Here is a 25,993-nt window from a genome sequence, read left to right on the forward strand (position 1 = left end):
TCGGTGGTATCACAAACGGACTCAAGAAAATGTTGTCAACAGTCGCACAGCGTTTTGTCCAAGGCTGACCGCATGGACGCGCGCTCACATGTCAACTGCAAGGCTTAGCGCCTCACCGCCCAATGCGCACCTTTTGATGTGTAACGACACCTGTATTTTTCTTTCAGCTATGTTCAATACCGTCTCATTGCCGGCATTACAGCTTCATAGCTTCGACTTGGCATCTTCCGGCCTTGCAACTTCTACCAGGGTCTTGCCAGTGTTCTTGCCCTCGAACAAACCCACTAACGCACTTTCTGCTTTCGAGATACCACCCTTGATGATGGTCTCTTTCCTCTTGAGCTTGCCTTCCGACAGCCACTGAGCAAGTTCTTTCCTTGCTGCAGAGTACTTGTCAGCATAGTCAAAGACAACGAAGCCTTGCATTCGGATGCGCATCGAAATGATCATAAGATAGTTCTGTGTTTGTCAGCATATCGAAACCGCTCAATAGTTGGTGAGATACGCACCGATGGACCTTGCGGCTTCTTGTTATTGTACTCGCTGATAGCTCCGCACATGACGAAGCGAGCAAAGGGCTTCGCTCGCGCGAGCGCCATATTGAGGATCTCTCCACCAACATTATCAAAGTAGACATCAATGAGGCCTTTGGTCGCAGCCCTGAACTTGTCCTTGAACTGTGGATCCTTGTAGTTCAAAGCCTCGTCGAAGCCCAGTTCTTCTTTCAGCCACGAAACCTTACTGTCCTCACCAGCCAGACCGAGCACCTTCGCGCCCTTCAACTTCGCAATCTGGCCAACGACGCTTCCTGTTGCACCAGCTGCACCAGAAACAACAACAAAGTCGCCAGCCTTGACCTGACCAACTTCCATGATACCGAAGTATGCCGTCAAGCCGGTCATACCAAGGCAACCCAGCGCATCAGTCGGCACAGCACCGTTCGGCAGATCCAGCGATTCAACATCTTTCTCTTTCAATACCGCGTACTCAGACCACCCGCACATACCACTCGCGTATGTGCCAACGGGGAACTTCTTGCTCTTCGAAGCGACGATGAGACCAATACCACTGCCGCGCATCACAGCGCCGATCTTGACAGGGGGAATGTACGATCGTGTCGGGTTCAGCCAGCCGCGCATCGCGGGATCTAAACTCAGGTAGAGTGTCTGGAAGAGGACTTCGCCATCTTGGAGAGAGGACGCCAAGGGCACGGATTGCTGCTTTGTCTCGAAGGTCTTGCCTGCAACAATGGCATCTTGCGGCCTCTCCTTGAGGTGGACGGATGTGTAAGAAGGCATTGTGAAGTTGTTTCGAGATGAAAGTGATGCGCTGTCAACGATATGCTGAGCTGGCTTCACTTTGCCAAGCGGAGACGTTCACGGGAGGAGGAGAAGTTAGAAGTGACGAGACAGTCAAGTTAAGGATACCTGCGGTTTATGAAAACACTTTCTAGGTTTCGGCCGTATCAACGGATTGCGTTACTCGTGCCGGCAGCGCCGTTCGTGGGGTTGAATCGCGGAGAAGTCGAGCCTCGGAGGCCTCGGTACGGCGTCACTGCCCGATTGGGATGGCGCCGTGAAATCGCACCCAGCCTCCTCCATCCTCAAACACCATCGTGCACACATTAGTCGAACATTCATAAGAGCGATTTTTGCAGCAGGAATTGTGTATTACTGTCGGCGCGAATGCCGATGAGACGCGGTAAGGCCGTGCTCGGGAAGCATATGTTCGAGCGTGCTGTGCAAGGCAGCGTCTGTCAACCAGAGGGTCACTTACTCAGCGCATCTGAGCACGCCGTAACGCTTCGTATCCAGCGACACTCCGAAGATCCAGCAGCTTTGTAAAGATTCATGTGCCAAGCACTCGGAGGTTTCAATGGCCCTGACAAGCCTCCTGCCAGACTGTAGGCATGTCACTCGTCCAGACACCGCGCTCATCATCTTTGCATACCGACATGTACCTCCGTTCATCTCAGCGGCTACGCGAATGGACACCAGCCGGTAAAAACATTTTTCAACCACTCACAATCACTGATCTGGTGTGATAGCAGGGTTCTCGCGGCTGCGATGTTGAAATGCGCGCCTATGAAACACCTTACGGAAACATGTATAGTGCAAGAGACCTTCTATAAGCTGTGACACCACAATGACCCACAACAGCAAGAGGTCGAAGAAATGAAGGAGATTGGTGATGGAATGTGATGAAATAAGATGGGAAGGACATATAGACGACGGACACGACACAGATTCTGTCGATGACGATCAACCGCACCACACTCATTTGTTGAAACAGCAAGACGCTCAACATGGACACCATCAAATTCCTGAATCTAACCTCAAGCATCATAGCCGCCATCTCAGCTCCCTACAACAGCACCTCTGCCACTTCTCCCCTGACAGCCCGACAAGTCTCAGGAACAGGTCCCTATGCCCCAACAACGACTTCCAACCCTCTCCTTCCGATGCACACCATCTACCAACCCGCGAACCTATTCGTCGTCGCCGACTCGGTGCCAGTCATTATCTGGGGCAACAGCATCTGCAATACTATGTCTGGAGATCCGTACAAGACGTTGAACGAAGAGCTAGCGAGCTGGGGTATGATGGTGCTGGCTTGTGGAGAGGCTGCGTCCGCGCTCAATACTGTGGAAAGCCAAGCTGGAAAGGACGCATGGGAGAAGGTCGATAAAGAGAAGGTCGGCATGCTGGGCACTAGCTGCGCCGGCGCAGACCTCTACACCGCGGCTGAAGATCCTCGAGTCCTGAGTCTGGCAATTTTGGATACGGGAAAGACCTCGAGCACTGCGGAGACCAGAGCGATGGCTGCCAACACCACCAAGCCGGTGTTCTACTTCTCCACCGCCTCCACAGACACCGGTCTTGTGTCTCTAGACCACGGCGCTTCAGGCGTAAGAGCAGACTTTAACGCCGTGGCGAAGGGCGTGCCGACCTGGTATGGCGTGTTGCCGGGCACGGACGTGGAGATGCTGAGTGAGGGGAGTGCAGGGAAGATGGGCAGAGCGGGAAGATTTTGGGCGCAGTGGATGGTGGGCGGGAACCAAAGCAGTAGTGAGTTCTTTGTTGATGCGGCGGGGGCGGAGAGCGAGGGGTGGACGGTAGTGAGGAAGGGGATGGATGTGCTCGTTTCCTAAGCGCTGTTTCTGGGTCGGTGGTAGTAAGCGTTCGGGGGTGTATGAAATATGAGATGATTGTTTGTGCTTTTGACCTGGTATATAAGGTTGACGCATCCCATGCTGAGTCTTGTTTTTGTTGGGATTCACTCTTCTGTGCCATCCATCTCGACGTCGCCATCGTCGCCTTCCTCCTCTTCCTGTTCGCCCCACCAGAGTGTCGGTCCCAGACCTGCCTGGTTCATTGAGCCCTAGCATATCGTTAGCACCGTACATCTCCCAATGGAGTTGTCAAACTCACAATCACTCTCCACGCCGTCCCCCTCTCGTCAACAATCTCGTTATCCTCGTTCCTCTGCTCAATCGTCGGCCTCTGATCGATCCACTCCTCCTGCTCCACCCTGAACAGTACCGGCTCCCCCTTGTCTAAGAACAATTCCGTCCCATCCGAATTCCACACCCACACATTCTCACTCTTCTCAAACCTGCTGTTCTCAAAGAGATTCTGATACGGCACGAAAATCTCACTCGTAAAATCCAGATCAATCACAATCCCCTCAGGGTTGCTGCTCTTAATGCGTCCATAGACGATCTCACCGCGAAATGGGCGGAAGACAGCAAGTCGAAATTCGGCGTTGATGTTGACAAGGCCGGTGCCGTGGCCGATTAGGCCTTCGGTTGCAGAGAGCAGGTCCCAGAGCGCGATGCAGAGACCCACGCCGGGGACGATTTTGTTGCTGTATTTGGTGTTGATGGCGTCTTTGATGGCTTGGGCGGAGGGCTTGCCGAAGTCTTGGGGTTTGAGCTGGATTAGGTCTTGTATCGTGCTCTGTGGGGTGTCAGCATGTGAAGGTAAAGGTAGAAGACGCGAAACAGAAGAGGTTGAAATCGCAAGCTGCAGCGATCATAATGCGAAATAGACTGATTCAAGCGCTCTGAAAGATGTTCAAAATATTGGAATGCAGGAGGACAAAAAGAAATGCACACGCGATGCGCAGTCCACAACGCAACCTATACCTACAAGAATGAACATGATGGCGACAGTCGAGGCTTCATGCTATGTGTCTTTGACGAAAGGAAAATTTGGCGTTATGTCACCTTAACATTTCGGTGGTGACTGTGAAATGTGAGAGCTTGCTCGGCGAATGACGGTTCTTTCCCTCCGCAAAGCGCGCTAGTGTTATCGATAAGAAAAGATGTAGGTGCGGACTTCCGGCGCGTCTTGCGTCTTGTTTCTCACAGCGACTTGTCTCTCTGCATTTTCCTGTAAAGTCCTGCTCACCTATTATTGAGGACATAGCATGTGAGAACACAAGTTGCCGAAGTGCTCCACTTCACTGACTATCCTACAACATGACATCATTCAAGTTCCCACCACCTCCTCCACCACCGCCGAAAGCTGTTTCGAACAATGTCCAGCCAAGCTACTCAAGCCAAAGAGGCGGACCAAACCAAGGCAGAGGCGGTGATAGAGGGAGAGGAGGCGATCGCGGGCGAGGAAGGGGTGGTCATGGCCGCGGTGGTAACAACTTTGGCCAAGGACGTGGAAATGCGCATGGGGGGAGAGGGGGCCCAAGAGGCTTTCAGAACTGCCAAGGAGGGAACAATCAGCACCAACGTCAGCCTTCGCAGCAGCAATCTAGCTCGTCGGCCGCGTACGGCAACCCTGCATTCTCTATTCCGCCGCAACAAGGAGGACAGGCGCAGCCGCCGCCGCAGATGAACCCTCAAGCTTTCGCGCAGGCCATGTCGTCCATGTCTACACCGGCTGGAATGCAGTCCATGGCTGCATTTGCGAACCACATGTCCTCGACGATGAATGGCGCTCCAGACTACCCACAGTCTCCTCCAACGACGCAAAAGCAAGCAGTGCCGCGCTATTCGCCCGGACACCAAGCAGGTCAGAAGCGGAAACTCGAACACGATATCAATGCGTCACCTCTACCGCAAAAGAAACCGCAGTCAGGCCCAAAGCCTCCGCGAGCGAAGGCGGCCGCGCCCCCTCCGGTACCAAGCTTTGGCTTCTCTCTGCCGAAACCAGCAGCACCGGCGTCGAAACCAAACATCAAGAGAGGCCAGAAGAAGCGGATAAATCTTGGTCTTAGCGAGCACAATGTGATAGATAAGAACAGCAGCGAGGAAGAGGACATTGACGAGGAAGCGGCGTTCGCAAACAAGTTCAAGGTGGAGGGTGTTGCATTCGAGCATAACGGAGAGATGATCTCGCTACAAACTGCCGCAGATGTCCAATCGTATATCAAAGACCGGCGACGAAACTTCCCTACACAACAAAGGATAACTGAGAAGGCCCAAGAAGCGTCCGCGAAGCGTGAGCACGAGCTCGAGTTCCTGCACCGAGTACAAGGCAAACGTAGGAAACCTGCGACTGGGACCAAACAAGCCAAACCGCCAAAGCCTGATCGAAAGCCGAAGGAGGTCGATGTCAGAAAGCAAGAAGAACTCGCAGCCCTGCGAAAGAAACTCCACGAGAGCATGCTGAAGAAACAGCAACAGCCCACCAGTCTCCTCGGTCTCGGCTACGAAAGCGACACAGACTCGGACGCCGAGAGCTCTGTCTTGTCCGAGTCGTCCGTCGTATCGTCTTCATCGGAAGATTCATCTGACTCTGATTTAGACAAGGAGGAAGAAAGCGACAGCGACGCCGCACCGGAGACCATATCCTCCAAATCCGCACCCCCGCCCGTCAACATTGCGCCACCAGCACCTGTCTCAGCACCACCAAGCCAGGTATGCAAAAACTGGAGCAAAGACGGGAGATGCAAGTTCGGCAAGGGCTGTCGGTGGGCGCATCCCCCACGGGACACAGGGCCAGGTAAGGAGAAAGTCAAGAAGCGGATGGGACTGTTTGAGAAGATGGTGGAGCAGGAGTTGGAGAAGGCGGATCGGATGGCGCTGGACGTTATCAAGTATCTGGGGCAGAATGGGTTCTTGGGGTGATGAAGGAAGTAAGACTATTATCTGGTGTTGTAATGAGGATCACTCGCCAATCACGTATGTACAGCCTGATGGACCGACCCATACCTCGTGGACTTTCTTCGCGTCAACATCCCATCGTTCGCCTACGCCAAGAGTTTCCTTCCTCGCGTCTGCGTCGTCGGGATATGTCATGGTCAGTGAGCCGTCGAGGATGAGATGTGTTGTCTTGCCGCTGTGCTTGTGTGGCGGATAGTGCGCGTTACTGGACTGCATCAGCACATAATCCCCTTCCAGCGCAGTGATTGAGCTTACGGTCCATCCGTCCATGTGAAGACGTGAGTGAATCCCCATGAGCGCACCTCGGCCTCAGCTTCTCTGCGTGACTTTGGCATGATTGTGGATTGTGATCTGCGGTGTTGCGCAAGCGGTCAAACGGATACCCTTGTGAGCAGCCGTAGCTTTAAACAACACTGGGTCGAACTTGAGATGAAAGATGTAAAGTTTCTGATGCCGTTCATAGAGCACACTCCGTGTTGTGAACGCCTCATGTGGCGGATGCAAGTGGGGTCAATCTAGACTGGACCCTGAACAGCTGTGACGTCGACGCTCTGCTTGTCGACACACAATCAACACAGCCAGAAGCAGGGCGCTGTATCAGCAAACATCATCAACGACGCAAGTAAGGTCGAATTTAGCAGACAAACAAGTGTTTGAAACGGTTGCCATGTTTCGATTGGTCGATTACACGGGTATGCGGCTGCCAAGTTCTCCTGGCGGTTTGGTCAGGGCTGCAGACCGCCTGCGCCCACTTTGACGTGCACGCGGCGGCCCGCACGCACTTGACAACTTAACTGCTTCACGCTTCTCCCCAGGCTCTCAGACCTCGCAGCGCGTGCATGAAGCTGGTGAGAAGTTCCTCCCCCATTGTAAGGTGCACTCTGTCCTAGCCCCTGACTGCATCTTCTCAGACGCTCTTGGTTGAGGGGCAGTGCCGACGTGCATAAGCAGAGCTGAGCTGTCACCCCGGGGCCCCTTCGTTAGCCTACCACGATAGACACCTGCACCGCCTCAATTCCACACCTCCCTACAACCTATACCCGCATACCCAGATACACTCCCACCCAGATACATTCCCACCCAGATACACGCCCACCCAGATACACGCCCACTAGACCTCATCCAAGCCGACTCCAGGCCTACCCTTCACAATGGAGGCCAAAATTGCTTCGAAGGACCCCAAGCTGGGGGCGCCCAAGACCGACCAACCACACCTTCAAGCGGGTGGAGGTACTGCTGCAGCAGCTGCCAAAGCACGCCAAGTCGACACCCTCTCTCCACTTGTCGTCAAGTACCTACGGACCATCTACGACGAGATCTCCACGCGATACAACCTAGCTACGCCAGAAGGTCAGATACAGTGGCTGACCCAGGAGCAGCAATGCTCTGGCGAAGATGCACAGCTGCTGCAAGACGGTTCCTTCTCCCACTTCGCCGACTACTTCCTCTCAGGCTCAGCCAATGTCATGGGACCGCCTCCAGCTATTGACGAGTCCTACCCCATCTCCAACTACTTCATCTCGTCCAGCCACAACACCTACTTGACCGGCAACCAGCTGTCGAGTGAATCGAGCACCGACGCGTACAAGAACGTGCTGCTTAGGGGATGCCGTTGCGTCGAGGTCGATGTATGGGACGGCGAGCCCCCTTCGAGCTCGAGCTCTGAGGACGAGGCCGAGAGGCTGGGACAAGCGAAGGTGCCCAAGGAGAAGTCGAAGCTAGGCATCCGCGAGAGACTTGCTATGCGGCTGAGAGGAAAGTCAGTCGGCAAGGACGAGGAGCCGAGGAAGGGGGAGGCTGCACCTGCGTACAAAGGCGAGGAGCGAGCGACACCCTGGAGAGGGGATGTCGCGTACAGAGCCGAGCCCAAGGTGTACCACGGCTACACTTTGACGAGCGAGATGACGTTCCGGGAGGTGTGCGCTACCATCCGAGACTACGCATTCGCAGCATCGAGCCATCCTCTCATCGTCAGTCTTGAAGTCCACGCTAGCGCTGAGCAGCAGGAGATCATGGTGGAGCTCATGACCGAGTACTGGAGAGACATGCTCGTCGATCTTCCTCTCGATCCATCGCAACCAGCCGAGACCGCCAACTTGCCCACACTGAAGGAACTGGAGCGCAAGATTTTGGTCAAAGTGAAGCGCGGCCACCCCAAGCCTGCCGTCACTCCTACTGCGAACCCTACCACCCTTCAGGCTCCAGCGCCGGAGCTACACAAGACTGACAGTGCAAACTCGGTAGCATCATCAGCAGCATCAGACGATGAGCTGCCCAACGGCCAGAAGAAGCCACCGAAGCCCAAGGTTATCGAGTCTCTGGCCAGACTCGGAGTCTACTGCGGCGGCTACTCCTACAAGAGCCTCTCCGCACCTGAAGCGAGCATACCAACTCATGTCTTCTCTCTCTCCGAGAAAACGCTCATGGAGGTCCATGAGACCCAGCCCGATGTGCTCTTCCACCACAACAAGCACTTTTTCATGCGTGCCTACCCCAAAGGACTCCGCATCAACTCCGGCAACCTCAATCCCTCCGTGTTCTGGCGCGCCGGCGTGCAGATCGTAGCTCTCAACTGGCAGCGCTGGGATGGTGGCATGATGCAGAACGAGGCCATGTTCGCCGGCACAGGCGGCTGGGTGCTCAAACCCGAAGGGTACCGCAGCATCAGCGAGGCTCCTACGCAGAAACACGCTATCGCACATCACAACCTCGACCTCAGCATCGAGTTCCTTGCAGGTCAGAACATCCCGCTACCGCCTGAGGAGGATGATCCGAGCGACTTCAAGCCGTACATCAAGGTAGAGCTGCATGTTGAGAAGCATGAGGAGCGTGAAGGACAGCCCATTCCTGGGAATGGCCGGGGGAGCAAGGCGGAGTACAAGAAGAAGACACGAACATACAGGACTACCGATCCTGATTTCGGGCGGGAAGTCGTCAGCTTCAACGGCGTGTACGGTGTCACTGAGGAGTTGACGTTCGTCAGGTAGGCCTTCCCTCTTCCGGATCTCTTTCTCTCATTTTCATCTCACCCCATTGTCACTGCTCTTTCTCGTTGCTTCGTTTGTTTCCCAAGGAAAGAGGATGCGGCTGGCCAGCACCCCTGCCCTCAACATCCGACAATCTTCGGCGGCGTCCCAAAACCCGTCCCCGTACATCCCGTCCACCCGATATGGCAGCGTGCGCTAGGATGCAAACCCCGACGTTCCACGCGCGCGCAAGACCTGCTTGCTTCGAGACACTCATCCGTAGCACAAGCCGCAATCGGACGACCAATGCAGCCAGCGGAGGCGGCAGGCCGGGGTGCAGGGGTGATGCATGTCGCCGGCATTGCCGTTTTGGGCGCTGCTAGCTCTCATCACTTTCTCATCTCTTGATGCGAGAAGACGATCGGGGACTTTGCTTTTCGCGATCTGTCACAGGCCCTTCGCGTCTCCACATGCCCTTCGCGTCTCTACATGCCCTTCGCGTCTCCACATGCCCTTCGCGTCTCCACATGCCTGCTGTGGCTGCATGTCACACCCAGCCCCCGTCTTCTTCCTGGCCTGCGTTCGCTACGAACTGTTGCCCATCTTGCCCTATCCGCTGATGAGCAGCTGCTAATCAGATCGTAGATTTAAGGTCATGGACGACGAGAGGCTGTCAGACGACTTGGCAGCATGGGCGTGCTACCGGCTGGACCGCCTACAGCCTGGTCTGCGGATTCTGCATCTTTACGACAGCAATGGGGTTATCACAAAGGGTGGGCTGTTGGTCAGGATTGGGAAGACGGTTAGTCGGGCGTGATATTCCTCACTCCGCAAGAAGTGTTATCATTAGCATGTTTGGCATGGGCACTGTATCACCGTTCTCGTTGGCATCGTGTCGACAAGACCATTTGAGACTTGACGGTGGCCATGCTGATGCGAGCGTAGTTCTTCCCAAGCGGTCGTAGGATGACAAGAGGGACAGCTTTCCGGCATGACTCTCACCACCGTCGCTAGCAGCATGACCATCAAGATTGCACTCCACAGCTCCTACATCCGGACCACGACCATCGGCAGTGCGCTCCACACCATCAGCACCCACATCATTCGCGTCATCGTCACCGTTATGACTTGAGCGAAGAGTAGCAACTTGATGAATCTTTGTGGATAGCATCATCAGCATACATAGCGAGTTCAGTATCAATACATAGACTCACTGCTCAAACGTCCCAAAGTCCCTCATGATCGATTCAGACTAAGCCTACCTGCAAACGAGCCACCATGACCAGCATTGCTCATTGACACAAATTCATCGCCTTGAGCTGGACCCCGGCGATGCTGTTTTCACTGCATCGACCCCATGACGAGATTCGTATCTACATGGACAGCGCGTTCATATCGGCTTATCAATGCTCTCTCGGTCCTGACCTTGGAACAGGAACCGTGAGACAGCAACACCGACGATGGCGCACACGACAACAAACCCATCACCCTTCTCGCTGTCACGCGCTCTTGGACTCGAACCAAGTTCACCAAAACGTTCCGTATCACTTTGCACAACACGTCGCTGCATAAGTGGCAGCTTCTGAGAACTCTATTGCCACGTGCCAGCATGTAGCCCTCGCACGATACCTTGGGGCATCTCCTTGCGAGACCAAGATGACGCGATGGTGTGCATGTAAAAGAGCAGAAAGAAGGCAGTACATCGCGAGTAGAAATACGAGGTGAGCGACAAGAGCGTCGGGACGGTCACGTTGATGCGAGGGAGCGCAGAAACGGCATTGTTCTGGTTTTCTGCGGCAAGGGTTTTGCATCTGCTTGGCAATCGGACCTGGAATAAAGGTGCTAGGCGGATTTCAATAGAGCGTGGTTGGTACATAGGGATGTTGAGGATCGAATGCATGCACTGTGGAGTAGAGTCCTATTCAAAGCAAGGGTTTGCGTGAAGCAAACTGTTATTGATACGTGAGATGGATGAGCAGCCGGGGTAGTGGTTCCAAGTCGAAAACATTTGCTGAGAGTGTCGTCAGGCTTTTGTATGTGCCTCCACATGCAACTAAGATTGTATGCGCTTGAGGTGAGCAGAAAGGCTGACGTCGCTCCAACCCAGACCATTCTGGCATTCTGGGCCTGGTAGTCGTTTAGTGATCAATAGCGCAGATCAAATGTTGATCAGCCCCCCAGATCTGCGCCACACGAAAGCGTTAATATCGCAGAGCGGTGAAGGACGCGGCAACTGCACACCGATCTCGAATACGAGTCAACTTGTCAATCGTAACACATTAGATGCGCCTCTCCCCAGTCCCAGCGACTCCATGTCTTTTCATTGAGACTTCCATGACTTCAGTGCCACTCAAGCCCAGATCAAAGCCATGCATCTCGCCTTCCACAAGAACAGTACACGCCGTACGCCACGATCGCGTGCGTCTGAGTCTCGAAGGTGCCATGAGCCGCGAGTCAATGTAGATTGATGCAGGATGACTCTCCAGAGGTTTGTCCATGGTAGCGCAAGGCGATGTGACTGGAAGTAGATCCAGCGAACAACCGAATCTATGTTAAGAAGACAAAGATTAGCATTCTGGTCTTTCTCAGTTGTGGCACCAGCCGGACGCACTCCTCTCACAGACTAACAGACAAAGTGGAAGGATTTGTTAGCCCCAATTCGATCCAGCTGTCCGAGCGATCCTGTCCGAAACTGGCAGAGATGCTAATTTTCAGGCCGTAGGGCTAGATTATATGCAGGTTGCACGCTTCCGCCAGCAAAGATGGAAGACTGCCAGTCCATGCTGGGAGCTTGCATTGCTATGAGTGAATTAACGTTTCGAAGTAGCTCGAGCTGGAATGGCGCGTGACACGAACATCTCAACAAGTGGATGACGACGGCCCTCAGATGGATGTCGGCAACAACGACTTAACGAAGTGGATGTCGAGCGGATGCGATTGGAGATCGCGTTTATCTCCTTTGGACGGACATGTAATAGCCACAGTTGCTCGTAGCACAAGACCGAACCCAGTGTTGTGGAAAGAAACTTAAACATGGCGGTGAGCATGAACGAGAGGGTGAGCTGTATTGTTAGACGTTGAGTGTCAGCTCGGTTGCGAACATGTGGCGCATATACGACCTGGTAGATCTGAAAGGTATCTCTCAAGCGACACTGTGATTATCGTCCTGAAAGGAGAGTCGTGTCATGAAAAACTGGGGTAGTACAACCGAGAAATCTTCAGCTGCCCCGGCAGCCCTTGATATAGTGTAACGGCTGATCAGCCCAACAGCAGTCTACTGAAGACATTTGAGTCGCAAAAAAGCTGTGTGCCCTCGAGATCCGGATACCTCTTGAGCTGCCAGTCACCATGTGAGCCGTGGGATCACCATGAAGCGGTTATTCTCGAATCAATGTTTCTTCCAGCCAAACCATGTTGTCTGGACGGTACGAAAGCGTGGTGCAACTCAGCCTCGCTCTCGATATCTTGTATCATCTGCTGTCGTACAGTATCACAGCTCCTTTTCCAGATGGGGAAAGACGTGAAGCTTGGTGTGTTGGTCACGCGTGCTATCTGAGAATTTTGTGCTGAACAACGGGTACTGTTGACTACTTCCAGGAAGTGTGGGTCCGAAGGCGAGCTGCATGTACGCCATCCAACTTCCTCTCTTTCAATCTCAAGACGCGGCGACGAAGCATAGAGCGTGACAAAGTGTACTGCCGTTTTTGTTGTTACGACGCACACCGACAACTGCTTCGAACATGTAACGTTGCTCCGACTTCCAAGTCGATCCGATGAAGTGAAGGGGGCTCATCTCAGGCTAGCTGATAGTTTGTCCAGGCGCTTGATCGGACTGCCCAAAGATGGAGATACCGTCTGAGTGGCTGCCTCTCGCCAAACAGGTCAGTGAATGAAGGGTGTGTATTTCGGTTACGAGGTAAGGTCTTGCGAACGGAACGGCCCTTGCCTTACCGAGTCTAGCGAACGGTAACGCCACGTTGTTCGCAAGGCCAGTTTCATGGTGCAACTAGCTCGCAACTGTCGACGCTCATTCGTTGTTTCCTCCATACACCTTCCACGAGCCTGGTACGCAGAAACACGCCGATGTCGTTCGGACAGATCGTCTTAACGAATCCAGCGTATAGCACATCGAATCGGACCGTTGGCACTCCACTATCCGAAATATCAGAAGAGCGGTCTGCATGTCTAGATCGAGGGGATTGGAGGATATGCAGATAGTCGGGCTGTAGAAGATATCGTTGTTCGTGTCACCATTAAGACTTTGGTAGATGTCCTGCAGAGACCCGGCTCTTGGGAAGACACTAACATGTCAGCTCGGCTCATTAGTTGCAGTACCAACTACCGGGTTGAGTGTAAAGAAGGGGGGAGAAAGAACTTGGCTAGTAATATGTGTGCTGTGGCAGTAGCTGAGACTAGGCGTTAGCATGGTATCAGCGATTCGTGCTAATTTGATCGCAACCTCTGATTCTAACTCCGATGCGCTCGTTTGCCAGTCACCGATGTGAGGCGTGCGACAGATGGGTGATCAAAATAGAAACATTTCTTTCCGGAATGACACCATTGCGGTTGTAGTCGCTTCAAGACCCGCTCGTCTGCAAGCTTACCTGCAATTTGCGAACACTCACAGCAGTTTCATCTGCCGCCTGCAGATTCGATCGGAGAGATGTCTCGGGGAAAGCGGGTGGTTTACGCGCGGACCCGGGACTGGCTTCCGTCATGCTAGCGAGACTAGCAAGGTCAGGGCGTCAACGTCGGTTCGTATGGAAACGTTCACTGCAGCCCGTTTGTATGCGCTGTAGTCGGGTGCGCAATGACATGCGCCGGGGCTCGAAACTGGCCAAAATGACGAGTCTTTGTTGTGAAGCTCAACTAGTATGGTAGATCGAGGTACCATTGTACAAACTGTAAGTCCATGGTACAACGAGTGAGCAGCCTGTGGTACCATCATGCACATGCGCCAGATGTAGCGAAATGGATCTTGCCCAAAGGACGAACTCAGATCGGGTGAACGTCGAACGGCACCTCAGTCTGAACGCAAGGTGTTACTTTGGAGACCTGTTGATGGTTGATTCGATGAATGCGGGGCCCTTGTGTACGTGCAGGGAGTTTGCAGGGAGTAAGTCGCGTAGTTTGGTGGCTGCATTAGCGTCAACTTTGAGAAAGTGATAGATATCTTTCATCGAATTTGCAGCCTTATAGCCACTCAGTCTACCGCAGGTCGATCCAGATAAGGCTTGGAACGATCTGCAGTCGTCCGAGGAGCAATCGCGGTGGTCCTACAGTGAGACATACACATTTACTGGTATGGCGATCATACATCGAGACTCGAAATGGGCCCCAACGATGCATTTGCTGTGTAGTCGCAAGCTGAGTTTGACAGTAGGTTTAGCCGGTAAGGGTTGTCGAATGATGCAGTGAAGATGTGAGAATGCGCCGGCTACAAGCTCCGTGGACCAGGTAACACAGATACATCCCTGTCAATCTCAGAGACTCCACCTGCAGCCGTCGGTCGGATACCGGAGTGTTCTGGGAGGGGGAAAAGCAACTGGACACTTTCGCTTGTATTGACAGGACCTGTTGACATGTATCTGGCCGCAAGCTCTGCGAAAGTCGGTGGGACCACAAGGTACAAACGTCCCTGACTCACGGGAGGACGATACACAAAGATCCTCTTCCTTCGCATGGTGGAGGTACATGAGGAAATGACTTCTCAACCCCAGCATTGTGCTTCAGGGTTAGGCGCCACAAGCGTGCGTGCTGCAGGGTGCAGAACCAGATTCGCAATAGGCGGTGCGGTTCGATGGCAGCTGCGGTTCGTATAAAGTACCATCCTCCCACATGTCGATACTCCATCAATCAACTCTACTTCATTCACCATCATCGTCAGTCACTCGCTCATAACAAGCACGCTCGATCCTCTTTGCCGACTTCTATCGGATTCTGCCTCGATACACCGAACTGCAATGTGCCTGCGTTCTTCTATCGACAGGTTCGCTATCCCGTGCATATACGAAGTCGAAGGTATTACCACCATGCCGGTATGTTGTCCTTTCGTGGTCCAGTCTCGATCGCTGGATACCAGGACTGACTGTGACAGGTACCTGGTCGTCGCTGCCCCGCCTGCCTGGAGCGTGGAGATACAGTATGGGTCATCCCCGGCAAATGCTGCCCACAGTGTGGCACACCTGTCAATTAGACTGGCAATCCTTGTCCGGTATGTCTATGTTGCTGTGCGACTTTTGACGTTTCGCTGACTTCTTGGCCAGTCCTCGGACGAACACGTTTTCTTTGTACTCGGGTCTTGCATGACTTCGGATCCATCGGCGAATATTGGTAATGATTTGAAGGATCTGCTGCATTTCAGCCCGGGCGGAGTATTGTTTGCATTCACTGGATCGGAGTTAGATGTGGCAACATCTGTGGCAGCGCGTGCTTACGACAAAAGTTGATATTGTAGGATATGAGACGATAGAGAAACGATTCATGTCACGCCTTCATTTTTCGCACACTTCTGTCTCCCATCTGTGCCGTATCTCAAAAGCCATTGCGGTGGGCAATTGTGCAAGAAAGAGCTGCTATTTGATGCCATCGACTTGCAGGTCGTTCCTTTTGCCCACAGTAACCCAAGTGTCAGTTAAGGCCTTGGCAGCGAACGAAGCCATGCGGTGGAAGCCCTGGTAGGGAGCACCTGGTGAGCTCCGGACTCTCAACAATAGGGGGCATTGTTAAAGGAGGAGTCGTGTATAGATGAGACGAAGGAGGCAGCGTGGGTCCACTCACAGGGTCGTATAGCGAGTGCTGGGTAAGAGTAAGCATCAGTGTATGGTGGAGTGCAGTGATGGCTGATCGAGATGCCTGGAGCCATAGGGTGCTCAAGAGTAGCGGAGGGTTAATGGACGAGGGACACGGAGGCAGGACGACCGGAGGAAGAAGGTAGAGTTGAGCTGGCGTTATCGTTTCCGCTTAGTCCCGGTGCCGATGGAGGGAAAGAGTGTTGTAAAGGAAGGTACAGCGACGTACTTAGGCTCGGTTCTGAAGCGCCGAGTAAGCACGGTGGAAAATGGTAGGGAAGCACGAGAGCACGATGCAGGGAAGAGACGAGCGGAGCAGAAGAAAACAAAGCATCTTGATGTTCGCGGGTATCTCAGATCACCCAATACCATGTACTCGAAGTAAGCAAGGAAGCAACATGCCATTCAACTCCAGTCGTAACCTGATGCCCAGAGCGCCTCGCATTGCACCCAATGCCGTAAACGCCTGTCCGAGTATTCTCCAGACCCTATTTCTAATGCAAAATGTGTCGTGACAGTCGTATTGTGTGTCCATACACACGGGCTATTTGCCTCCTTCTCAATGCCTTCGCTTGGTGATCAAGAATCTGCCCCACAGCCCTTCTTCCTCTTTCGTGTCAATAGCCTTCATGTTCTCTTCTTGTGGTGGGTGCAGCGACGAGCTTGGAGACCTAACCTATCTGTACCCTTGTTGTCGCTGCTGTTGTTGACGCTGCTCCAGTGGACGCTGCTCGTGTTGGCGCTGCTGCTGCGTAATGACCCACTTCATCTTGTCTCTTGTCTCTTCCAACGACTGCACCAACCGATCTGCTTCCCGCTCTTTCGCAGGCAGCGCCAACTTGAGTCTCTGTGCTTCCTGAACAATGTGGTCCATCTCTTTCCTGTGTTCCTTCTTGTACTCCTCCATCATATTTGTTAGGGCGCCTTCGGTTCGTGTGGTTCGTGACATCTCGTGGTGCAGTTGGTCGCTGACGACTGCTTGTCGCTTAATCTTGTCGACGTCTTCGAGCCGTTGCTGTCGCAGCTCGTTCATGCTTTCACTTATGTGTTTGATCTTCTTCTCATAGCCTTCGGTCATGCGCTTGAAGCCGTCTCTCGCCGTTTCGAGTTGGGTGTCTGCCATGTGCTTCATCTCGTATGCGGTTGCAAGCTGGCGCTGTGTCTCTGATCGTGTGTCGCCCAGCATTTTGAGTGCCTCCTCTGCCCTCTGCTCTGCCGCTTTCCTCCGCTGTATCTCAGCGTCGAGCGTGGCCTTCATTTCCTCCAGCTTCCTGTCCTTTCGTTCAATTGCCCGTGCATTTGTCTCGGCAAGCACCTGAAGGTGCTGTAGCTCTGCTCGAGAGTCTTCGGCTTTCGATTTGGCGGCTGAGATGCGTGTGGCCTCGTCCTCTCGTGCGAGCTTCTCGGCTCGCAGCTCTCTCCGTAGGCGATCGTTGTCTGATGTGATCTTATCAATATATTGCGAGGTCTTTGAGTTGGTCGGTGTGCTTTGTGGATTGCTGTGAGGGTTTGGACGAGCCCATTGGTTGCCCGGCGAGACTGGGGAGACTGGTGCAGCGGCCATATTAGGGTTCTCGACGGCCAGCGGTCCAGAGAAGTTTCGGTGTGATGTGTAGGACATGGGTGCGCCGGCTTTCGTGCGGTGGGTGTCGTCTTTGGTACCGAGAGTGCCGTTCATGTCACTCCCACTGCTGTACTGCGCGACGATGCGGAAATTAAGCTCGGGAAGTCGGGGTGCTGAAGGAAGGACACAAATGTCAGCATCGAAGCTCCAGCATCGAAGCTCTTTCACCGATGGGGCGCTGCGAAGAATGAAGCGCGCAGAAATAGGCAAGTGTGGTGAGTATAAGAGCTGTTTATGCGCAGCTAAGACGACGGGTGATGCGAAGCCGTGTGTTTGGGAAGGAAAGCCGCTTACTCACCGATCTGGCTTAGCGCTGGCGTTGCGCCAGGGGTTCGTCCCTGCCTCTTGACAGCGGGCAAGCTGAACGGACGCCGCTTAGCTTGACGATCATCTTGCGCCGACATCTGTAGGTTTGTGAGAATCCACATCTTGACAGACAGCGAGAACAAAGAAGGGACGCAGCCAGAAAGACTTGCGGGTCAATGAAACTCGAGGAAGCGCAGAAGCAATGCGTTGCTGAGACAGCAGTCGCCGAGGAACATCCCTCTCCAACGAAAAGCAAGACTCATTAAACATTGTTACCGCGACCTACCTTGCTTGCCACCGACGCGTTGGCGCGCCTGGACGTTTACTCTTGCTTGCTTGCTTGCTAGCTTCTTCAAAATTATGTCGCTGTTGTCGCCGTCGCTGCTACTGCTACTGCTGCTGCTGTCTGCGTGTGGCTAGTGGTTAGTTGATGAGCAAGACTGCATCAGGCTGAGACCTGGCCATCGTGAGTACCGCTTAGAAGCTGCTCAGATGCCCTTCATCTTCACGCAGTCTACATTCATCTTCAGGTGATGCTTGATGGTGAATAGCACGCAGCCAATCAGCGCCGAGTAGCCGTTTCGCTTCTGCAGAAAGCGGGGCGCAACCCCAGCAACGAGCCTTCGAGCAGTGACGTGTGCGACTGGCAATTTTCAAATTTCGTGTGCCTACAGCATACTATTAGAACTCTCGTTGACGACCTGCAGTCATCAATTCTCAGTGACAACGACGACTGCCCAGTGGACATCGAAGAGCCACGGCGCCTATGCAGGCCTGGAATCAGCGATCAGTTTTGAGCATCGAAGCGCCGTGAACTGCTTCAGGGTTCGTCGCTGGAGGCAGGTGAAACGAGGGCTGAAGATCATGCGAGCGCCTGAATAGGCGAGGAAATCCGTGGAAACAATTGATCGCGAGTACTATCGACCAGGATTTTAGTTAAAGGGCTGCTAGAAGTTCATCGAGGGATGTTGAGATCAACGTGTGACGACATCAACCCGGTAGCTGCAGACGGATGACAACTATAATCCTATCTCCAGCATGTAAACCCACAGCAACAGAGCATTGTACCTCACCTTGTCCTGTGAAGTAGTCCAATCGTTGATACAATATGTTGGTTGCTGACCACCACTTTTCGTGTACTTTGCATAATCCAAATCACCTGCGCAACTTCGACTCGCTGCGATAAGCACCGCCCTTTTCAATCTGCTTGCCAGTCTACCTGCCAACATCGCTCCTATTTACGTGAACTGCAAGTATGAGCCACAAGCAATTACCAAGCAGCAACCAAGACGTTCTTATATCCGGTTCATACCGCCATAACATGAACATCGGTGAAGCTGTACATGACCAAATCATAGTGTTGCGTAAGTATAAAGCTGCCTAAACTCGTCGATCAACGCAACATCGTAAGCTCCAAGCAACCTACCAATCGCAACACCACGAACCTGGCTGCGTGAACAAACGCTGCAAACTTTGTACTTCTTGAGATACCTGATCGGTCCACTCCACGCAAGCTTACAAACGTTGTTGCCTGAACCCATTTCCATATCAACCCTCCCACCTGACCCATTTCAAGGTATCATCTTCTCCCAAACCACTCAATCAACATGGAGCCTAACCGCACCTACCTCCTAGGTCAGAACGGCATGCCGGGCGAATACATCGTCTCGCACCCCTCCATCGCGCGCTCTCCTCCCCAACCCCGCCTACGCCTCCAAAACGAAAGCGAGACGATGCAGCGTCGAGACTCCACCGACTCGCTAGACTCCATCGCCCACATGAAAGAAGAGGCGCAGACCATCCAACCGCCTCGATCCCGGCTGCGTTCTGCATTTTCGAAGGTCGCGAGACAGCTTTCTGGACCTAAGAAACCAGAGGTGGATGTAGGAGTTGGTCAAGTGGTTGAAGAAGACAAAAGGAGCGGACAGAGACCATTTGAAGTGTACGTTCTTGGAAATCAAGTAGTCTACTTTCCGGGTAATAACTGTCATTGACAGAGAGAGGGACGGGGGGAGGAAGTCTATAGATGCTGAGAAGGAGAGAATCCAAGTGGCGAGGAACAGTGGTAAGATGTCGAGGGGAGTGTCGCATCTTTCTGGTGAGAGGAGAGATGCGAGGGAAGCTGATGAGAATGTCAAGCTTGGAAAGTAAGAGACACTACACAGTCATTCCAAGAACAAATGAAACGGATATCATTCCTCAGTATATACACAAGCCATGCCTTTCATTTCCCGCACTTATGCTGTGTAAGGCGACTTCCTCAGGTGGTTCTTGTTGAAGGGCTGCTCGCCCTTGATCTCGTCGTTGGCAAGCGCCTCGAGCTTGCGCTCATTGTCTTCGTTTGCGAGCTTCTTGTACTTCTCAATCACGGAGGTCATGGGGACTTGGCTGCCGGCGGGGACGTTGTAGGGAGAGCCGTTGTTCATGATCCTGTGTTATGTTAGCCATGCTCCTGTACCCCGTCGCTCACCAGAAGCACTGCGTGCCCAATTTTCTCGGGTTCTTGCGGCTTGCTGGAAAGGTAGATGTTCCTCAAGTCGGTACGTACTCGGGGAACCTCATGTCAACGTGATCCTGGGGCTTGGTTTTCAGGAACAAGACACGATCCTCGCCAGCCTGTTCAATCATGCGTACGTGAATATCGTTCTTCTTTGTGCGCTTCTCCTCCGCCTCGGCGTATTTGTCCATCAGACGGGTAAGGAAGGGTCGGTCGCTCTCGGAGTTCTTCGAAATGAGGTAAAGGCCCATGCCGGCGGGGATCCAAATGGTGGACCAAAAAAAGCCTTTCTATGTACCAATTGAGTTAGCGATTACGCTCTCACGAACATCCGGTGTCGCACAGCGCTCGAGAGCGCGTTATGGAAGGGCAATGGGTGGGTTGACGTACGCCCAAGGGCTCGTTTGCGGGGGCTGCATGGCCGTGGGCGTGCTCGTCGTGAGCATAGCGGCGCGTCTGGCGCGAGAGGGTGGTTCGGCTCGTCCGGGCAGCAGTTACTGCTGTCCTGCGAAGCGACTGCATTGTGTGTGGGGTTGCTATCGGTGGTCGTGACGGAGCTTGCAATGATGAGCTTCGAGGGTGGAACTTGCCGGGCGGACGCTAAGGCCGAATGCGGACTAGCTTGTCTTAGGAACACCTTCCTCATCACCTGCGGCTGCCTTGTAACTCTTCCTTCACGTGTATATATAGGCTAGACGTCGTCTTCAGTATGCTGTCGGAGTTCGATCATGACTAGTTTCGAGGACCTGGACGACGATGTGTTGTACTTGATTCTCGACTATGTAAGCACTTCTTTGATTGCCCTGATTGGTCACTGACAGCAAGCAGTTGTACTTGGAGCGAGTTACTATTCTTCAAAGCTTACGGCTCACTTCATTACGTTTGAAAGACTTTGCCGACGCTGTAGCTCACAGGAATCTTTTGTTGATCGATGATGAAGTTCACGAACAAATTACCTACCGACTGGCCGAGCGACTGACAGACGCGTCTGACAAGATATGTCACTATGTTCGCGACCTTCGTGTTATCAACTTCCAGGGCGACGAAAAAAGCTACTGTCTGAATGTAGCCTTGATCGCAGACTGTCTCAGTCATATCAACAGGCTCGACTCTTTCAGCTGGAGTTGTGATGCACCGATCTCACCAAGGATCCTGGATGTCTTGCAGCAATGCTTCCCCAGAGCACAGCTCTGCGCCAATGTCAGATTAGTCGACCAAACACTCTTCTCCACAGCACAACTTCATCGGTTGGAGATTTCGGTGCCTTGCACAGACCTCTCTGGCGCTGATAGCATCTCTTTGTTTCGATCCCTCAAGCAAGCACTGCTCCAACTCTCCGGTCTTCGCCATTTACTCCTTGACACGCATCGCGATGTCAATACTGATCGAATGGAAGGCGCCGTGATTGGCTGTCTGCAGGTTCCATTTGAGCCTGGAGACAGAATGCCATCCCTGGTGTCACTCAAACTACGCAGCAGGAGCTACGCTTTCGATGAAGACCATTGCAAGCGTTTACTTGCAAGTATGGATAACGAAAAACTTCAGCACCTCACGCTTGGCTCGCAAAATCCTACAAACTTCTTCAAAGTCTTCCTTGGAAGCCTGCCTCATTTGACAAATCTGGAGATCTCATACGCATCACTCAAAGATGACTCGTCGCATCTCCGCCTAAAGGCATGTTCGGAATTTGTAGCTGCGCTTGCCTCACTGAGAGAGCTGGTGCTCCGTTGCGACGATTTGGATTTGCGCGCAGACTTCCCTAAGATGCTAACGGATGTACATGGACCTAATCTTCGTCATTTAAGCCTGCAGGCGAGACAGGAACATATTGAGGGCCCCGTGTACTGTGGCAACATTCGTAAATTCTTGTGGAAATTCTCGAACCTGCGATCTCTAGATATGGATTTTCCTGATATCCGAAGCTACCATCGGTGTCCTGACTGCGAAGGCTATCAATGGGGTGTAAGCAACGCTGCACTCTAGCAATCGACTGATTCACCTACTGACTTGAATAGGAATCGAATCATTTCTCATTTGTTCCACCTCTTCCATCACTGCGCAATGTTCAGTTGTCCATCCGAGCACCATTTAGCGAGTGCTCACTATTCATGTACGTCAACAAGCACGCCCACTGCGCAATTTGCCACCTGTGGACTACCTTTGTAGACCAACCAGACTCGGGGCTTGAGACACTTAGCATTCGCTTTTGGCGATGGGAGAGCGGACGCGAAACACGATTGAGAGAGCTGATTTACGATACTACACGCTTACGCGGGCGGCTTACTGTCAAAGTTCGCCACCATCGTGAGGTCCCTGCTGTAGTGTATAAGGAGGTCTGGGAAAAGCGGTGGGATCGGAGGGTGCTAGTAGCTTTTGAGGTCTAGCTGCAAGACTCACTAAGGCTATTCAAGGTTGTTCACCGGCATCATCACAGAGCACGACAACACCACCAAAGATGCATCATGATGTTCTCCTGTCCAACTTTGTCCACAACCACGCTAACCAACCTTGAGGTCCAAGGATTCCCGATGTTCTCGGGGTGTTCCAGCTATACAGAGCCGGCCCTCGGTCAGTCTATCCACCTGCTAACACCTCACTGAACACTTGAGTGACCATCCACAATCATCCAAGATCATTGCCTTGCCACCATCAAGCAGATGATACACATTAAGGTCGGAAGTCATTCGTAGTTCTGCATGCAAGCTGAACAGGCAGCCCGCACTGCTCTTCTGACAGGAATGATCTCGATGTGACAAGTAATGACCTCAAGCTACACGTGTGCATTGCACTGTATTTCGTTGATATATGCTACGACGAGGGCACCTCTCGCAGTATTATCGACCTACACTACATATATAACTTCTGGTTACAAGCATTTCGGCACTACTCGAGATCCTAGCAATATCTGCATAGCCTGGGCTGCCGCGAGGCTTGGCTTCTGGCATGCTGGACAAAGCCGGCCAATTGCAATGATGGGCCTTCCCGCACGCCGAGTGGACAGACTCAAGAGAGGCTCATCGCAAGAGTCGTACACTGAACTCAGACGTGCTTTATCGATGGACCTTGTTCACCATTGGGAAGCTGGAGCTTTCAGGAAGTGGGACTCCTGCACCACACACTTCGATGTCCTTGTCGGCAGAAGCCTAGTGAATATCTAGCAGGCCCACGTCGCCGCCTCGTCCATTTTGCGCGTGGAAACGTTGTACATCTCCGGTACCCACGATATCGCTGGAATTTTCGAGTACGAGTCTGGAGTGCTCAAGCGTCTCGTTTTCGCTGTCAACCACTGTGAACATTTTCTGCGCAAGGACGCGTACGATTTCACAACAGGTCACACGTGTCAATTGGCACTAACAAAGCGCCTCATACATGCCTCCATCATTTAACCCTCTGAACACTTCGCCTGATACCACCCCAAACGTGGTCGCCTGTCTTTTGTCAACCCGTAATTACTGCGTTAAGGCTGCAGCTTCCATGTTCATCGCGAAGATCATGTTCCAATCGCAAGAAGAGCAGGACTTCAGACAAAAGTTTCGCGTTCCCCTCATGAACGCTCTTGACTGATTCCATGGGCTCAACAAGCTTAAACACTTGCGTGGGTGGTTAGCTCAACACCCTGACTTTGAGACCGACAGGGTTGTCCGGATTGCCAAGGAAGAAATCATCGACGCTTTAGGCCCTTGAGTTCTGGCAGCAACGTCACGATGACCCAAATGCTGTTGCTTCTCAGATCCTTACCCAGGCAGTTCTCGACGATCTCGCCTTCCTCAAACTGTCTGAACGTATTGTAGGCAACATAGAGCTCGAAACGATAAGAAAATGCGACATGGATTATACTGTAGGCATCATGATCATCTGCGAACATTACTACGACGCTTCCCATAAGGGGAATGCCTCCTTGAATGTACGTTTTCGATTTCCCTGCTTGTCTCTTAGTCCTGGCATCTCCGTTGCTAGGCCATTGTACTAAGCTGCGACATGACGGCGATGCTCGAAGCTTCTCTGGACTTTACCTCTTCCTTGTTTTGAAGCTTCTCTTTCAGACTCTTGAAGTTGCGGCTCATTGCATCCCTAGTAAACTCTTCGCCGGTGATCAGAGGGTACTTCTTCAATGGACCCTGAATCTGCGCATCTCGACATGGCTGGTTGAAAAAGGCTATACTGTAACGCTCACCGTAGTAGTCTCCGGGCTCACAAGGTGCCTTCACGCGGTGGAACGTTGACTTGAAGCGGTCGTCTGACCAGGACATAAGAAGATCGCCAACGTTACAGACTGTTCCGTGGTAAGTAAGGACAGCAGCCATGGAATTCTCTTTTACTCACCAATGGCGTTCTTCTGAACATCTGGCTCTATTTTTGTCCAAGCGTCTCCGTAACCGAAAGATGTAGATAGCTCTCGGCCCGGGCAAATCTCGAGACCAGATTGACCAGCCTTTTGGAACAGTAGAGTCAACAAGTCCCAATCTGCGTGTGCTCCGGCTCGGTGATATACCTCACCGGTTGGGTTTGGCAGCTCTGGTGTCTCGAAGTAGTGCAGTAGCCGACACACTGTTTGAGATTCGGGACGACTGACATCGTGTGCACTGACGAAGTAATCATTCTCAAAGCCGAGGCCCCGTGCAAAGCAAATCATGAGCTTCTCGCTAACACTTTGTGCTTGCTGCATGAAGCTGAGGGCCTCCTCTCGAAACCCTGGAAGAGCCTCATCTGCAAGCCATCGACCTTGACTTTGATCAGTGATGGACAAGCAAGAGTGGCGTCTCTTGGTACTCACCATTCATTCCCTCTCCAAACTGCATCTGATAAGACTCCTTGCGGTCAGCCACACCAGTTGAAGGCCGTACTTGCGAATTCTTCTCCCACCCAGCATTGTGCTGCGGAGAGAAAGGAACCTGTGCTTTGACGTTGTCATCTTGGCTGAAAAATCGAGCAGACTGATCAAAGATTCGGTCGACGGACTCGTATGAGATGCCGTGGTCAATGACACAGAAGAAGCCAACATTCTCTGCTGCATTGACTAGCTCCTTGGTTATCGCATCGATACGATCGTCGAAGTCTTCGAGTGAGATCGTTGGCACCGGACGGTCGACATATTCGGTAGGTGCCATTGCAAGAGCTTTTAGACCAGGGTCACTAGGCAAGCTACCGGGGAAAGCAGAATTGTAAGTGAGAGACTTGTGAATCTTCATGGCTGCTGCACTTACTCGTTCTTATACTCAGCCATGTCCATGTAGCTGCATTCGATGTCAATACGAGGGATTTGAAGGCCACCCGGGTTTGAGCATGTCGCCAACACTGACCCCGCGGTAAGCGGCCGAGCATATTGGCGACTACCGAGTAGAGATCTACCTTACGCTGACAGGCGTGTTGGACCGGAAGGCAAGTGAGGTGATTGCAATCACGCCCGGCGGAGGTAGTGGGGAAAGCACGCTAGTGTGGGTGATAAACATTGACAGGGGCGGCCGAGATCTCCGCTTTCCACTTATCTCGGCCGCACCTCCTCTGCCATCAACAATCATCAAGGCGCGCTGTGCATCATGTCTGGCATCGACTTACGCGCCTGAGCAGATCTACACGGCGGCAGAGAGGTCACAACGTAACTTCTGTCACGTGAAGGCCGCTAGCTACACAGGCACACACGTGTTGGTATCCGAAGCTGTCACGCGTCGCAAGTCCAATGCGACC

At 52.9% G+C, this 25,993-nt stretch overlaps 12 protein-coding genes across 12 annotated transcripts; 7 read left to right on the forward strand and 5 right to left on the reverse strand.

Annotated features, from left to right (window-relative positions):
• Positions 1–122: 122 nt before the first annotated feature.
• On the reverse strand, positions 123–1,492 carry BU25DRAFT_415599 (NAD(P)-binding protein). The gene has a single exon (XM_033707571.1). The coding sequence runs from the start codon at positions 1,296–1,298 to the stop codon at positions 447–449; it is 852 nt and encodes a 283-aa protein (XP_033556273.1). The 5' UTR covers positions 1,299–1,492; the 3' UTR covers positions 123–446.
• A 646-nt stretch (positions 1,493–2,138) lies between these two features.
• BU25DRAFT_218431 (uncharacterized protein) lies at positions 2,139–3,424 on the forward strand. Its single transcript, XM_033701289.1, has one exon. The coding sequence runs from the start codon at positions 2,306–2,308 to the stop codon at positions 3,149–3,151; it is 846 nt and encodes a 281-aa protein (XP_033556274.1). The 5' UTR covers positions 2,139–2,305; the 3' UTR covers positions 3,152–3,424.
• Positions 3,213–4,241, reverse strand: BU25DRAFT_415600 (DNA-directed RNA polymeras-like protein III 25 kDa polypeptide). The gene is made up of 3 exons (XM_033707572.1): positions 4,152–4,241; positions 3,432–3,959; positions 3,213–3,381 (listed from the first exon to the last, which is right to left on the reverse strand). Exons 1-3 carry the CDS (start codon positions 4,161–4,163, stop codon positions 3,277–3,279), a joined length of 645 nt encoding a protein of 214 aa, XP_033556275.1. The 5' UTR covers positions 4,164–4,241; the 3' UTR covers positions 3,213–3,276.
• A 599-nt stretch (positions 4,242–4,840) lies between these two features.
• Positions 4,841–6,088, forward strand: BU25DRAFT_309219 (uncharacterized protein; the record flags this gene model as incomplete). Its single annotated transcript, XM_033702105.1, has 1 exon — positions 4,841–6,088. A coding segment is annotated over one exon (1,248 nt), but the record flags the coding sequence as incomplete, so codon positions are not given.
• Positions 6,089–6,127: 39 nt separating this feature from the next.
• BU25DRAFT_353181 (uncharacterized protein) lies at positions 6,128–6,459 on the reverse strand (the record flags this gene model as incomplete). The annotated part of the gene is made up of 2 exons (XM_033703446.1): positions 6,128–6,329; positions 6,380–6,459. 2 exons carry the CDS (start codon positions 6,457–6,459, stop codon positions 6,128–6,130), a joined length of 282 nt encoding a protein of 93 aa, XP_033556277.1.
• Positions 6,460–6,926: 467 nt separating this feature from the next.
• Positions 6,927–9,275, forward strand: BU25DRAFT_218636 (PLC-like phosphodiesterase). The gene is made up of 2 exons (XM_033701290.1): positions 6,927–6,972; positions 7,036–9,275. Exon 2 carries the CDS (start codon positions 7,276–7,278, stop codon positions 9,109–9,111), a length of 1,836 nt encoding a protein of 611 aa, XP_033556278.1. The 5' UTR covers positions 6,927–6,972; positions 7,036–7,275; the 3' UTR covers positions 9,112–9,275.
• Positions 9,276–9,819, forward strand: BU25DRAFT_218637 (uncharacterized protein). Its single transcript, XM_033701291.1, has one exon. It carries the CDS (start codon positions 9,440–9,442, stop codon positions 9,722–9,724), a length of 285 nt encoding a protein of 94 aa, XP_033556279.1. The 5' UTR covers positions 9,276–9,439; the 3' UTR covers positions 9,725–9,819.
• BU25DRAFT_353142 (uncharacterized protein) lies at positions 9,746–9,907 on the forward strand (the record flags this gene model as incomplete). Its single annotated transcript, XM_033703438.1, has 1 exon — positions 9,746–9,907. One exon carries the CDS (start codon positions 9,746–9,748, stop codon positions 9,905–9,907), a length of 162 nt encoding a protein of 53 aa, XP_033556280.1.
• A 5,146-nt stretch (positions 9,908–15,053) lies between these two features.
• Positions 15,054–15,286, forward strand: BU25DRAFT_353179 (uncharacterized protein; the record flags this gene model as incomplete). The annotated part of the gene is made up of 2 exons (XM_033703445.1): positions 15,054–15,128; positions 15,188–15,286. 2 exons carry the CDS (start codon positions 15,054–15,056, stop codon positions 15,284–15,286), a joined length of 174 nt encoding a protein of 57 aa, XP_033556281.1.
• Positions 15,287–16,224: 938 nt separating this feature from the next.
• BU25DRAFT_403418 (uncharacterized protein) lies at positions 16,225–20,851 on the reverse strand. Its single transcript, XM_033705078.1, has 4 exons — positions 20,699–20,851; positions 20,360–20,598; positions 20,068–20,241; positions 16,225–17,683 (listed from the first exon to the last, which is right to left on the reverse strand). The coding sequence occupies exons 1-4, from the start codon at positions 20,828–20,830 to the stop codon at positions 16,558–16,560; spliced, it is 1,671 nt and encodes a 556-aa protein (XP_033556282.1). The 5' UTR covers positions 20,831–20,851; the 3' UTR covers positions 16,225–16,557.
• A 141-nt stretch (positions 20,852–20,992) lies between these two features.
• Positions 20,993–22,778, forward strand: BU25DRAFT_415608 (uncharacterized protein). Its single transcript, XM_033707573.1, has 3 exons — positions 20,993–21,090; positions 21,137–22,270; positions 22,324–22,778. The coding sequence occupies exons 1-3, from the start codon at positions 21,037–21,039 to the stop codon at positions 22,690–22,692; spliced, it is 1,557 nt and encodes a 518-aa protein (XP_033556283.1). The 5' UTR covers positions 20,993–21,036; the 3' UTR covers positions 22,693–22,778.
• Positions 22,779–24,261: 1,483 nt separating this feature from the next.
• BU25DRAFT_353089 (oxidoreductase domain-containing protein) lies at positions 24,262–25,416 on the reverse strand (the record flags this gene model as incomplete). The annotated part of the gene is made up of 3 exons (XM_033703433.1): positions 24,262–24,581; positions 24,632–25,030; positions 25,083–25,416. 3 exons carry the CDS (start codon positions 25,414–25,416, stop codon positions 24,262–24,264), a joined length of 1,053 nt encoding a protein of 350 aa, XP_033556284.1.
• Between the last annotated feature and the right edge of the window lie 577 nt (positions 25,417–25,993).

Source organism: Macroventuria anomochaeta (genome assembly GCF_010093625.1).
Source record: "Macroventuria anomochaeta strain CBS 525.71 unplaced genomic scaffold BU25scaffold_48, whole genome shotgun sequence".
Classification (NCBI taxonomy): domain Eukaryota; kingdom Fungi; phylum Ascomycota; class Dothideomycetes; order Pleosporales; family Didymellaceae; genus Macroventuria; species Macroventuria anomochaeta.

What these genes read in the sequence shown, in the direction of transcription:
- BU25DRAFT_218636 (XM_033701290.1), top strand. Translation starts at nt 7,276, where the DNA reads ATGGAGGCCAAAATTGCTTCGAAGGACCCCAAGCTGGGGGCGCCCAAG.
- BU25DRAFT_403418 (XM_033705078.1), bottom strand. Translation starts at nt 20,830, where the DNA reads ATGCAGTCGCTTCGCAGGACAGCAGTAACTGCTGCCCGGACGAGCCGA. An exon ending in CCGCAAACGAGCCCTTGGGC is followed by an intron (nt 20,599 to 20,698) that starts GTACGTCAACCC and finishes ATTGGTACATAG; the next exon opens with AAAGGCTTTTTTTGGTCCAC. An exon ending in GTTGACATGAGGTTCCCCGA is followed by an intron (nt 20,242 to 20,359) that starts GTACGTACCGAC and finishes AACATAACACAG; the next exon opens with GATCATGAACAACGGCTCTC.
- BU25DRAFT_415599 (XM_033707571.1), bottom strand. Translation starts at nt 1,298, where the DNA reads ATGCCTTCTTACACATCCGTCCACCTCAAGGAGAGGCCGCAAGATGCC.
- BU25DRAFT_218431 (XM_033701289.1), top strand. Translation starts at nt 2,306, where the DNA reads ATGGACACCATCAAATTCCTGAATCTAACCTCAAGCATCATAGCCGCC.
- BU25DRAFT_415600 (XM_033707572.1), bottom strand. An exon ending in GGACGGCGTGGAGAGTGATT is followed by an intron (nt 3,382 to 3,431) that starts GTGAGTTTGACA and finishes ACGATATGCTAG; the next exon opens with GGCTCAATGAACCAGGCAGG.
- BU25DRAFT_218637 (XM_033701291.1), top strand. Translation starts at nt 9,440, where the DNA reads ATGTCGCCGGCATTGCCGTTTTGGGCGCTGCTAGCTCTCATCACTTTC.
- BU25DRAFT_415608 (XM_033707573.1), top strand. Translation starts at nt 21,037, where the DNA reads ATGACTAGTTTCGAGGACCTGGACGACGATGTGTTGTACTTGATTCTC. An exon ending in TGTACTTGATTCTCGACTAT is followed by an intron (nt 21,091 to 21,136) that starts GTAAGCACTTCT and finishes GACAGCAAGCAG; the next exon opens with TTGTACTTGGAGCGAGTTAC. An exon ending in GCGAAGGCTATCAATGGGGT is followed by an intron (nt 22,271 to 22,323) that starts GTAAGCAACGCT and finishes TGACTTGAATAG; the next exon opens with GAATCGAATCATTTCTCATT.